Source organism: Coregonus clupeaformis, chromosome 25, assembly GCF_020615455.1.
Source record: "Coregonus clupeaformis isolate EN_2021a chromosome 25, ASM2061545v1, whole genome shotgun sequence".
Classification (NCBI taxonomy): Eukaryota; Metazoa; Chordata; class Actinopteri; order Salmoniformes; family Salmonidae; genus Coregonus; species Coregonus clupeaformis.
Genome location: NC_059216.1, coordinates 22,071,664 through 22,084,238, shown reverse-complemented (window position 1 = coordinate 22,084,238; position 12,575 = coordinate 22,071,664). Strand labels below are relative to the sequence as shown.

Below are 12,575 nucleotides of genomic sequence, written 5' to 3'. Positions count from 1 at the left end.
CCTCAGGGTTCCAGGCCAGCTTCTGAGGCCCATCCTTAAGGAGAGAGGTGAGCGGGGCGGCTATGGAGCTGAAGGACCTGATGAAACGCCGGTAGAAATTAGCAAAGCCCAGGAAGCTCTGTAGGCCCTTGATGGTGGTGGGAACTGGCCATGACCTGATGGCGTCCGTCTTCAATCCTTCCATGAACACCCCCTGAGGACTGATCCGGTATCCCAGGAAGGAGATGGCCTGTTGGTGGAATTCGCATTTCTCCCCCTTCACCAACAGGCTGTGTTCCCGGAAGCGGAGTAGGACAGCTCGGACATCCCTGACGTGCTCCTCAAACTTAGCTGAGTAGATCAGGATATCGTCGATGTACACCACCACCTGTCTACTCAGCATGTCCCAGAACACGTCATTGACGAAGGACTGGAACACAGATGGTGCGTTGGCGAGGCCGTAGGGCATGACGCAGTATTCATAGTGGCCTGAGGTAGTGCTGAATGCCGTCTTCCACTCGTCTCCTTCCCGGATTCGGATCAGGTTGTAGGCACTCCTCAGATCCAACTTGGTAAAGTACCAGGCCCCTCGTAGCTGCTCGATGGCCGACGGAACCAGAGGGAGGGGGTACCGGTACTTGGTGGTGACTGCGTTCAGCCCCCTGTAGTCAATGCATGGTCTCAGTCCTCCGTCTTTTTTGGCTATGAAGTAGAAGCTGGCGGAGGCAGGAGAGGTAGAGCGTCTGATGAACCCCTGTTTCAGGGTCTCCGCCACATACTTCTCCATGGCCTCAGTCTCCACCATGGAAAGGGGGTAAATGCGACTCTTCGGTCCCTCCAGCAGGTCAATGGCACAGTCCCAGGGCCTGTGAGGAGGGAGACACGTAGCCTTTAATGAAGAGAAGACATCGGAGAGATCTGCGTACTCACGTGGAATGTTGGGCTGGAGGGCGGACTCCGGACTCTCCACTGACGTGGAACAACAAACCACCGGCAGGCAGGTCTTCCGGCATGAGGTGGACCAGGCTGTGATCCTCTTGGTGCTCCAATGGTGGGGTTGTGTAGTCTGAGCCAGGGCAATCCCAAGACGATCCGGTGAAGGGGTGACGTGACGATGTGGAATGACAGCTCCTCGTGGTGCTCCGGTAGTGGGGGAATGGTGATGGTGAGAGTGACATGCGTAATGGTGCCTGATCCAAGGGGTTTATTGTCCAGTGAGGTGATGTGTAGCGGAGATGGCAGTGGCACGGTGGACAACCCCCATTCAGAGACCAGCTCCCTATCTATAAGGTTCCCCGCTGATCCGGAATCTATCATTGCGGTAGAAATGGAAGAGAAGGAATAACCAGTCACCGTTATGAGAACTAAAAACAATGGTTTTGTGATAGGAGCTGACGTAACAAACACGGAGCGGCGACGGGAGTCATACCGCCTAGATAGGGAGCCGCCAGAAGATCTGTGGTCCGTGGTGGTGTAGGGGGTGCTGCCCACCTCCATGGGTGAGGACTCGGAAACAAGGCGGCTTCCATAGCTCAGATGGGGTGAGCGTCGAAGCTCCGGGAGGTGTTGGGAACACCCTCTCTCTCTCTCAACATGGACGGGGTGATGAAGGTATCAAGGTCCATCTCGTCGTCCCGAAATGCGAGTTCCTTCTTGATATCCTCCCGTATGCCTCTCCTGAAGGCCGTGCGCAGAGCACGCTCATTCCAGCCGGAAGACATCGCCAGCGTGCGAAAGCTCAGAGCGTACTCGGACACGGGCCTTTCTCTCTGTTGTAGATGGAGGAGACGCTCACCCCCATCCTTTCCCTCCGTGGGGTAGGGAAGTGCCACTGCCTCCTCTCCTTCCCAGACTGCCGTGGCCCAATCCAGCGCCTTTCCTTTAAGAAGCGAAATCACCAGCGCTATCCTGGCTTGGTCAGATGGATATGCCCCAGGCTGACGCGCCAGATAAAGGGAAACCTGTAGCAGGAAGCCGCTACATTTAGTAGTTTTACCGTCATAGCGCTCCGGTAGGGCGAGGGTTCCCGCAGGAGTGGGTGATAGCACGGGAACAGGTGGATTGGGGGCACTCGCCGCTCCCTGAGGTGGAACCGGAGCGCTAGGCAGATTATGCAGAGTTTGGAGCACTTCCTGCATGGCGGTGTTCAACTGGGCAAGCTGCTGCTAGTGCTGGTTGAGGCACTGGGAAACTCCTGCTGCATCCATTTTCGTTTGGTGTGTGATTCTGTGACGCGTACGGAGTATACGAAGAGGCAGGACGCAGACGCAGGAATTAACAAGGTCAAGGTTTACTTAATAATAAACAAGAGAAATAACAAAGATAGAGTAAACGACACGAAGCTTAACAATCCCACACAGCATCATCCAGAACAGTCCAGGGCTAAATAGGGGTGGTGATGAGATGATGAGGTGCAGGTGCGCTGGAGGTGATTAGGGTGCGTTGGGTTTCCATTCCGGTGTTGCCGAGGTGGTGTGCTCAGACCGGTGGCTCAGTAGACCGGCGAATCAGAGTGCCGGAGGGGAGCAACGGGAGGAGACGTGACATTGTGACTTTTTAAGCACATTTTTACTTCTGAACTTATTTAGGCTTGCCATAACAAAGGGGTTGTAAACTGATTGACTCAAGACATTTCAGCTTTACATTTTTTATTTTTTTTTTGTCAAAATTTCTAAAAACATAGTTCCCCTTTGACATTATGGGGTACTGTGTGTGGTCTAGTGACACAAAATCTCAATTTAATCAATTTTAAATTCAGGCTGTAACGCAACAAAATGTGGAAAAAGTCAAGGGGTGTGAATGCTTTCTGAAGGCACTGTGATGTATGCATGCAAAAGACACATTTGACATGTACCAGTTCTTTATCTACTAAATCTTTGAATGTTCTGAGCGTATCAAAAGGTTTTAACCAGAAATATTTCACTTTCATGAACTTTCACAAACATGTCAATCAATATGACTAGATTGCAACAACAATAAAATACTAATATACATGGCTCTATAAAAGTGACATAACAAAGTAATTGGCACTTTTCGTGCCACTTACCTGCATATAGTAAAATATATAGTAATGCAAATATAAATACATTATTTCTTGATATAGTATACTTCTCTTTCTCATAAACAGCAGCCGTTTTAGAGAAATATGACACATCACCACAGAAAGCTGCAATATTGTGATCTTCTGGAAAGCGTCTCTCATAGGCTTGTGGACAGGGCCCACAGCAGGCCTAGCAGTAACAAAGTCAGACAGTTGGCCCCAGCCGCCACGGCTGAGTTAATGAACTTGATGCGGCCCTCCACGGTTGGGTACACCCGCTTCATCTCCTTGATGTAGTTGGAGAAAACCGAGATGTCCAGATTACCTATAGGCGAGAGTATAGAAAATATTACTTTAATCCTCTTTTGCTATAGCAGGGTTATAGCATTATTTTATTTTTTTACTTACAGTACAGTATTCACTCACTGTATGGCTTGGGGTAAGGCATCAAGGTTGCCACAACCAATATTAGCTAAAACCATGTTCATTAACAAGATCATTTGAACCTGCTGTGAATATGTTTACTGCGTTGTAATGGCATATTTTCTAAGCCTGTATGACATGCCATCTTTCGGTGCAATATGCCGCCATAAGCAAAGTCAACAAGTATTTTAAGCCTGTACTCGTGAAGCAATAACGGGTCTCTTCAAGTGCTTAAGCGTTTCTATAACTAGGAGACTTTATTTACAAGTCCCTTCACAGATATTTACTGTAAATTGAAGGCCATTCATTTTGATCTTCTCTGTAATGTCATGTCATATATAGTACTGAAGTCTTACAACAGCAGAGCCAATGCCTTCATCTGTGCAGTGTTGTAGCCTTTAGAGGACCAATACAGAAGTATTTTTTCATGTGTGAAAAATGTTTAAGGAAAGGTTGTTTAGATTGTACGTACAGTAATATGTTTCTGTCAAAGACTTGCTTTGGGACTGGGAAACAACTCTGAAGTGTTTGACAGACCCAGAGTACCCACAATGCATTGTAACACCATCTGTTACTCGAGTGACACTCACTGGTCCAACATACACCAGACCCTGTAAGTGAACGTTTTCTAATGTAACACTGAATGGCGACCAATTCTAATGTAACGCTGAATGTAACTTTAAAGGTTGTTTGTTGCTCATAAAGAAAATTAGTATTTTGCTCATAGGGATTTTGCTAGTCAAATCGAGGAGGATGACACCATGGTCTCATAAACTAGTGTGTTGTCATAACCTTGACACAGATGCTCACAAGATGAGACAGCCACGTCCAAAGGCCCATTAAATTGAGGTTACTACACCTCAAAGGCATTTTCTGAAAACAGAGAGAATTGTATTCTCATTTGGGACTTTTCATTTGGATGTTTGTCTTCCAAAATAGTTACTACATGAACCTATTTGTCATTTGTAATGAGGCACAGGGGTTATTTCTTATTTTTTTCCATTCAATTTCACTACCAACAGGGCCTCAGTACATACATACAGTGCATTCGGAAAGTATTCAGATACCTTGACCTTTTCCATATTTTGTTACGTTACAGCCATATTCTAAAATGGATTAACTTGTTTTTTCCCCCCTCATCAATCTACACGCAGTACACCATAATGACAAAGCAAAAACAGGTTTTTAGGAATTGTTGCACATTTATTAAAAATAAAAAAACGGAAATATCACATTTACATAAGTATTTACGCATTTACTCAGTCTTTGTTGAAGCACCTTTGGCAGCGATTACAGCCTTGAGTCTTCTTGGGTATGATGCTACAAGCTTGGCACACCTGTATTTGGGGAGTTTCTCCTATTCTTCTCTGCAGATCCTCTTAAGTTCTGTCAGGTTGGATGGGGAGCATCGCTGCACAGCTATTTTCAGGTCTCTCCAGAGATGTTCGATTGGGTTCAAGTCCGGGCTCTGGCTGGGCCACTCAAGGACATTCAGAGACTTGTCCTGAAGCCACTCCTGCGTTGTCTTGGCTGTGTGCTTAGGGTCGTTGTCTTGTTGGAAGGTGAACCTTCGCCCCAGACTGAGGTCCTGAGCGCTCTGGAGCAGGTTTTCATGAAGGATCTCTCTGTACTTTGCTCCGTTAATCTTTCCCTCAATCCTGACTAGTCTCCCAGTCCCTGCTGCTGAAAAACATCCCCACAGCATGATGCTGCCACCACCATGCTTCACCATAGGGATGGTGCCAGGTTTCCTCCAGACGTGACGCTTAGCATTCAGCCCAAAGAGTTCAATCTTGGTTTCATCAGACCAGAGAATCTTGCTTCTCATGGTCTGAAAGTCCTTTAGGTACCTCCCTGACCAAGGCCCTTCTCCCCCGATTGCTCAGTTTGGCCGGGCGGCCCGCTCTAGGAAGAGTATTGGTGGTTCCAAACTTCTTCTATTTAAGATTGATGGAGACCTTCAATGCTGCAGACATTTTTTGGTACCCTTCCCCAGATCTGTGCCTCGACACAATCTTGTCTCGGAGCTCTACGGACAATTCCTTCGACCTCATGGCTTGGTTTTTGCTCTGACATGCACTGTCAACTCTGGGACCTTATATAGACAGGTGTGTGCCTTTCCAAATCATGTCCAATCAGTTGAATTGACCACAGGTAGACTCCAATCAAGTTGTAGAAACATCTCAAGGATGATCAATGGAAACAGGATGCACCTGAGCTCAATTTCGAGTCTCATAGCAAATGGTCTGAATACTTACGTAAATAAAATTAGCAAACATTTCTAAGAACCAGTTTTTGCTTTGTCATTATGGGGTATTGTGTCTAGATTGATAAAACAATAAAATATTTAATTCATTTTAGAATAAGGCTGTAACGTAACAAAATGTGGAAATAGTCAGGGGGTCTGAATACTTTCCGAATGCACTGTATACAATTTTGTTTCTCGAGTATATTCAGTGAGGTGTAATGTAATGATTAGAGCTCACATAATTAAGCAATAAGGCACACCAGGCAGTGCTGTATCATGAATGCAGTCACAGGTAAATGGCGTTGTTAGGGTTCCACCAGAAGATATAGTCTGGACAAAAATCTGATTGTTAGTTCTTTTGGTCATGTTGCTACAGACACGACCCAGTCGTTAATTATTTTTGCATAGTTGATATGCAAATGACTGGTCGTCCGTTCTAAACAAAATGGTTTCTTATCTTGACTTTTTTTGTATATAAAGTTCATATTATTATCACATATGACCATCAAGCACTTCAAGACATCAGGTTGACAGTTACCAACCTTGATTTCGACTTCAAATCAAATCACATTTTATTGGTCACATACACATATTTAGTAGATGTTATTGCGGGTGTAGCAAAATGCTTCTGTAGCGAAATACTACTTAAACTTAGACTCAGCTGTTCCACTGTTCATACCGGACCCTATTCCTTTGTTACATGGGCTACCTAAATCCCGCAGGCGTAAAAGCGGGAGACGTGGTGGAGTCCTAGTGAATTTTAGCGAAGAGAAAACCGAACGGCGCTCCCCTTTTTTCTATTGGCAAATAAGATGGATGAGCTTCGTTCGAGAGTCTCCTATCATAGAGACTTGAAAAGCTGCAATATATGAAAAATGTATGAAAAAGGTATGCACTCACTAATTGTAAGTCGCTCTGGATAAGAGCGTCTGCTAAATGACAAAAAAATTACTACTAATAATAATAATATTATGTCTTACTGAAACGTGGCTGGAAGATAACGCTATGCACGTAGTACTCGGTGGATTCCCCATGCAGCGGCAGGATCGGACGGCGGCTTCAGGGAAAATGAAAGGAGGCGGTGTGTTTTTTCATAAATAACAACTGGTGTGCTGCTTCAAGTGTGAAGGAAATCTGGACCTAATATAGAATACCTCAGAGAGTTCTCATCCGTAATTATCACGGCTGTTTACATTCCTCCACAGGCCAACTAATTTAATGTGGGGAGACTTAAAACCGTCCTACCTCACTTCTACCAACAAGTCTCCTACACCACTAGTGCGCTAAAACTCTAGACCACTTTTATTCTACCCACAGAAACACATACAAGGCCCTCCCTCATCCTTTATTCAGCAAATCTGACCATGACTCCATTATCCTGCCTTCTGTTTACAAAGAAAAGCTCAGACAGGAAGCACCAGTGATGCACTCAATACAGAAGTGGTCGGACGAAACAGACACAAGGCTACAAGACTGTTTTGCTAGCACAGACTGGGATATGTTCCGGGATTCAGCAGATACATTTGAGGAGTTTAGCCAGACTGCTAAATAGTAAATTAATGTTACCCAAACTATCTGCACTGACTCTACGCACACTTAGTAGACTTTACACACACCATATACACACTCACTCACACACACTCTACACTGTCACTCCCACACAAATCCCTCACACATTCAAGCACTATGGACGCACACACACGCTTACCGACACAACACAAACAAACATACATACGACACACTCACACACTTTTACAATCATCATTTGCTGCTGCTACTCTGTTCTTTATTTTACTCTTATTATTATCTGTCCTGATGCCTAGTCACTTTACCCTGCCTTCATGTACATATCTACCTCAAGTACCTCGTACCGCTGCACATTGATCTGGTACTGGTACTCCCTGTATAGAGCTCCATTCTTGTGTATTTTATTTGATTCCTCTTGTGTTAGTTACAAATTTTTTTTTAACTCTGCATCGTTGGGAAAGGTTCATAAGCAAGCATTTCACTGTAAAGTCTACACCAGTTGTATTCGGCGCATGTAATAAATACAATTTGATTTGATTTGCTATGCATGCTGGATAGCCAACTTCAGCTAACTCAGTCATGTCAAACATTGAACCTGGAATAACAGTACACTAGCTGCATGTTTGTTTGTTAGAGATTTTTTTCTATTGGCATTTACTTGGATATGTCCATGATAATGACGTTGATGCGTAATTTCGACTGGCTCAGAAAAAGTTGTCTCGTTTGGGCACTGTTCACTCTCCATGATGTATAGTACAGAGATCGAAATTCAAAAGTGAAATATTGTTTTTGAGGTCGGACAGGCAGACAGTGAGGCTTATATTAACCCCCGCTGTACCAAACTATATGCTAGGCTGGAAGCAAAGGGAAATAATGTGCGAGTTGAGATAAATACAAGAGATCTTTCGACAGCAACATGAACATGATATTCTTATGAGGCACAGTGATCATTTTCAGATGGAACTGTTAGCAAGCATAGTGTGCCTGTGAAAACCAATACAGCAGGGCTTGGATCGCTGCTTGTCCAATCAGCATCTAGGATCCAAACAACCAGTTTTATAATTCCCTATCCTCCATGACAGACAGTCATTTCTATGTGAAAGTTCCGTATCTTTGCACCTACCTGAACAGGCCCCTGTTCTGTTCAAACCTCACTTCAACCATCCCAACCTGCCCAATGGCTCACCAGTGTCATGTTTCAGTTTCTCCTCCTTGATCATGGTAAAACCATCTCCTCCGTCTGCGATGTAGGATGGTAGGACCAGCTTGTACAGCCTGTCTGGATCCAGGGATTCGTATCTGGGCACACGGCACTGAGAGCAGCGGAGGCTCAAGGACGTCACACGCTCCCCCACCGGCCGTGACAGGTCGTATTCAACATGGATTCCTGGGAAGTTGAAGCAGCCACAAAGGGATTCAGTATCAATCTTTTGGTGGCAGCAGTGGGATCCAAAAATACAATTTGTTGGTCAATACACTGCATACAAAAAGTACAGGAAGGAAATAAGTAAAATCTATAAAGACCATAGTGAATGTATTACAGGAGTGGCGTTTCTTTCAAAGGGATGTAAAAGAGAAATATAATGTACAGTATATCCTCCAATTAGATTTTCAACTACATTGCCCAAAATAATCACTTGGTACCTGAAACTTGAAGAAATTCTCCTCTGCTGCTCCCGTATCTTCGGACAGAGTTTTCAAAGGCCTTTTTCAACGTTGATCCCTTCAACTGCACCAGATCAAAAGTGCCCCCAAATGGTAAGACTGATAGAACTTCCTCCATGGTGATGGTGCCTTGAGAAAACAATGTAGAATAAATGTATGGTGTCCATATTAGGACGGCCTCACACTGTAGAAGTGAGACCCTTCATTTTCCGAAGTCATGAATGGCATTACTGTAAAGTGGCTGCTTTTTTCCACTTTAAAGTAACTGTTTAGTTAGTAGTATAAGGAGTTCTTAAATGAGTCGGCAGTACTTTCAAACACTTTATGAACCCATTATGAGTTAACATACCATTGTTGTGACGTTCATCTATCCCTGTCCTTATGCCTCCACTATTCAGGATGCATAAACTGACGTGATTCCACTGGATCTCATCTGCATACTTGATATTGTGATGAATCTAGAAGAGTCAGTGGAAACACAATGGTCACACACTTTTCAGCATAGGGGAAAGCCCTCAATCTGGGATAAGTCCACCTGTACTGGACAGCCCCTCATGAAGACTGAGATACTTCCACCTGGGCTGAGAATGATATTCACCATGATGAAAGCATCTGCCACTTACTCACCATTGCGTCACAGATGAGGTTCCCCAGGTTGCACTCTCGGAACCGACACTCCTTAAAGGTTCCATTGAGATACACCAGGGTTTTCCCCACGTACTGAGACGAGTACTTGGCCAAGTTCTTCTTCCAGTCCTCAACGTCAGCAAGGATACCTGGGTCTGAGAGAAAGAGATAGGAGTCATGTTGTTTTGTGTGAAAACATGGCTTTGAATGAATGTTCAACAAAAGAAAAAGGAAAGCAATGACTGCAGTTAGGCCTCGATGCAAACAGTGGATGTTTTGGCGGTGTTGGAGATGTAACTGCGGTATGAGCTGACAAATCGGTGAGCGGCTGCTCTTGTATGTCAAAAAACACTCTCTTCCTATTATCCCTTCTGTGTTAGAAGTTCAGACCGGCGATAGAAAGTGTAGGCTCAAGCGATGATATAAATTAGGTCAAATCGATGTGTTGACAATAGTACATCACGCATTCGAGTGTTTGAATTTGTCGGATATAAAGTCGCATGTGGTTTTGTTGCATCCAATGGCAGTGTCCGCGATAAGGTAACGCAATGAGCTGCTTCTGGTTTGACAGCTCTAACGCAGTTCCACTTCAGACACCGCCAAAACAACCGCTGTGTTGGCTAGCGCATATTGATGTCTATTGTTATCAGTCAGATCCAGATAGTCAAGACTCTTCCAGTAGTTTACCCTGGGCTACGCTGCTGTCCAGCAGGATGGGGTTTCCAGTCGCCTTCACCACGTTCCCAGCTTTATCGAAGACCACCTTCAGGTATCCCAGGTACTTCCCAAAGGCAAAGGCTTGTACCACAGGGACATCTCTCCCGTCCTCAGACCTCACCATGAAGGGATAGGGACCCGTCGGCACCTCTGAAGATGGGACACTCCCTACAACAACAAACAGGGCTCTTATCTTCTTCCCACTTCACTATTTCCCATTTGAACTCTATCATTGTGTCTTAACATTGACAAACTACTTTGACACTTGACAGTGTGTGCTTCATTCAAATTATGCCAATAACATATTTTCTTGCTGAACAAGAAACTCACAAAAATGTCACTGATATGATAAAACCCAAGAGGGTACTTATGAAAGGCTGACATGGTGAACATTGACCCTGTTTACACATCCAAATAGTTCAACTTTCTTTATGATCTAGAGCTGTAAATCACAGAGCTATGACAATGTAACAGCTGAATAATTGGGCACCCGTGTAGAGGAACGTATTGGTGTGTCCTCCAATGACCAGGTCCACCCCTCTCACTCGCTTGGCGATGTCTATATCCACATCAAATCCAGAGTGACCAAGGGCGATGATCTTATTGTAACCAAGAGTGATCAGTTTATCCACCTGGACCTGCAAGGCTTTGATCTCATCCTCAAAGATCAAGTGTGGACCTGGGGTGTACACAATAAAAAAGTTTAATGTCAGTCACACAACTGAGTGACTTGATCTGAAATTCCTTGAATAAGCTAGTTAGTAAGCGAGCAACCCATCAAATGATCCATCAATCAAACAATCTATTTTACCTGGTAAGGATAAGACTGGAGTTTCCGCTGAGGTGTAACCTACCACAGCCACTATTTCAGGGCCCATCGTGAATGTTGTGTAGGGTTGATAGTAGCCACTGATAGTTGGGGCGAGTGTTGCATCTGCCTTGATGTTGGCACTGAGAACAGTGAAGTTCACCTTCTGCAGAAAAGGGCGGAGCAGGCCCTCCACTCCATTGTCAAACTCATGGTTTCCAAATGCCTGAAAGCCATGGAAAGATAACTATGATCTGTCTCACTACATGATTATGTGAATTATTATATCAGATCATGCTCTTTGTCTGTGTGTGTGTGCGTGTGCTTGTACGCGCGTGCATGTGCTTGTACGCGCGTGCATGAGCGTGTGTGTGCGTGCGCGTGTATGTGTGTGTGCGTGTGCGTGTGTGTGAGAGATACTGAGAGAGATAAAGTGTGATAAAATGTACAATACCTAATTCACTATGTCATCAAGGTTGATGGAAATGTCTTACCATCGCATCATATCCAAGCTTGTTCATGAAATACGCAGCTTCTTCCCCTTTGTAGTAGTTGAACCAGACAGTACCCTGAAACTGATCGCCAGCATCAAGCAATAACACATTCCGTTCCTTGCTCCGGATGTCTGCTATTGTAGTGAACCTCCTGGCCACTCCGCCAAAACAAGGACTACCTGGGCTACATTTCCCCGACTCTCTACTAATCTCCTCTATCCGAGCGTGAGCATCGTTGGTGTGTAGCAATGTAAGCTCGAACGTTGACACACTTTCAAAATGCATGAAGAAAAAGAGCGAAGCCAAACGCATGCTCGGAGGCAGAGTCCTCCACACACCCATTTCACTCACCTAAAAGCGCGTACTGTGCAATAGGCTCTGTGCCTAGACTCTAGTTCCAAATGAAACTAATTTAGTAGGCGTGTACTTGGGTAGTTAATTGTTAGCACATGTTTAATTACATGGCTTCTCAGATGTTGTTGCTGTTGTCGTCTGTCCCTGTAATGTTCTCCACAAAGAACAATTGCAGGTTTAGTTGAAGAGTTAAGAGCACATGAATACCCATTCATGTTTTCCACGCAGTGCCTCACTATAATACCATCTGGCTACCCTGGCTTTATATGCCAAATATATGCAGACCTTTAATCAGTTTCATTAGCAACATCTTCAATGCATTCTGTTATCAGTGTCAATTTGACCTATCTCTGCCATGCCCAGATGTACGATATACATTTACACCCTCTTCAATGAATAGACTACATATCTGTCAATGTAACTTAATGTTAATGTGGCTCTGATTCAGAGAGGTTGGGTTAAATGTGGAAGACACCTTTCAGTTGAATGCATTCAGTTGTACAACTGACTAGGTATCCCCTTTCCTTTCCCTATACTTTCATGATGATGCTATGATTCTATACATTATATAAATACACTCATAATGAGTTACAATGCAGTCATTATGTAGTACGTAATAGCAGTTATAAACACACATAACAATACTATAAGTATCATAATACTGTCTCTGACACTTATTTGTGGCAAGGGTAG

General features: G+C 44.5%; 1 protein-coding gene across 1 annotated transcript; it reads right to left on the bottom strand.

Annotated features, from left to right (window-relative positions):
* Positions 1 to 2,733: 2,733 nt before the first annotated feature.
* LOC121538837 (snake venom 5'-nucleotidase-like) lies at positions 2,734 to 11,874 on the bottom strand. The gene is made up of 9 exons (XM_041847007.1): positions 11,529 to 11,874; positions 11,038 to 11,260; positions 10,717 to 10,905; positions 10,197 to 10,394; positions 9,510 to 9,664; positions 9,232 to 9,340; positions 8,862 to 9,011; positions 8,404 to 8,604; positions 2,734 to 3,344 (listed from the first exon to the last, which is right to left on the bottom strand). The coding sequence occupies exons 1-9, from the start codon at positions 11,868 to 11,870 to the stop codon at positions 3,178 to 3,180; spliced, it is 1,734 nt and encodes a 577-aa protein (XP_041702941.1). The 5' UTR covers positions 11,871 to 11,874; the 3' UTR covers positions 2,734 to 3,177.
* Between the last annotated feature and the right edge of the window lie 701 nt (positions 11,875 to 12,575).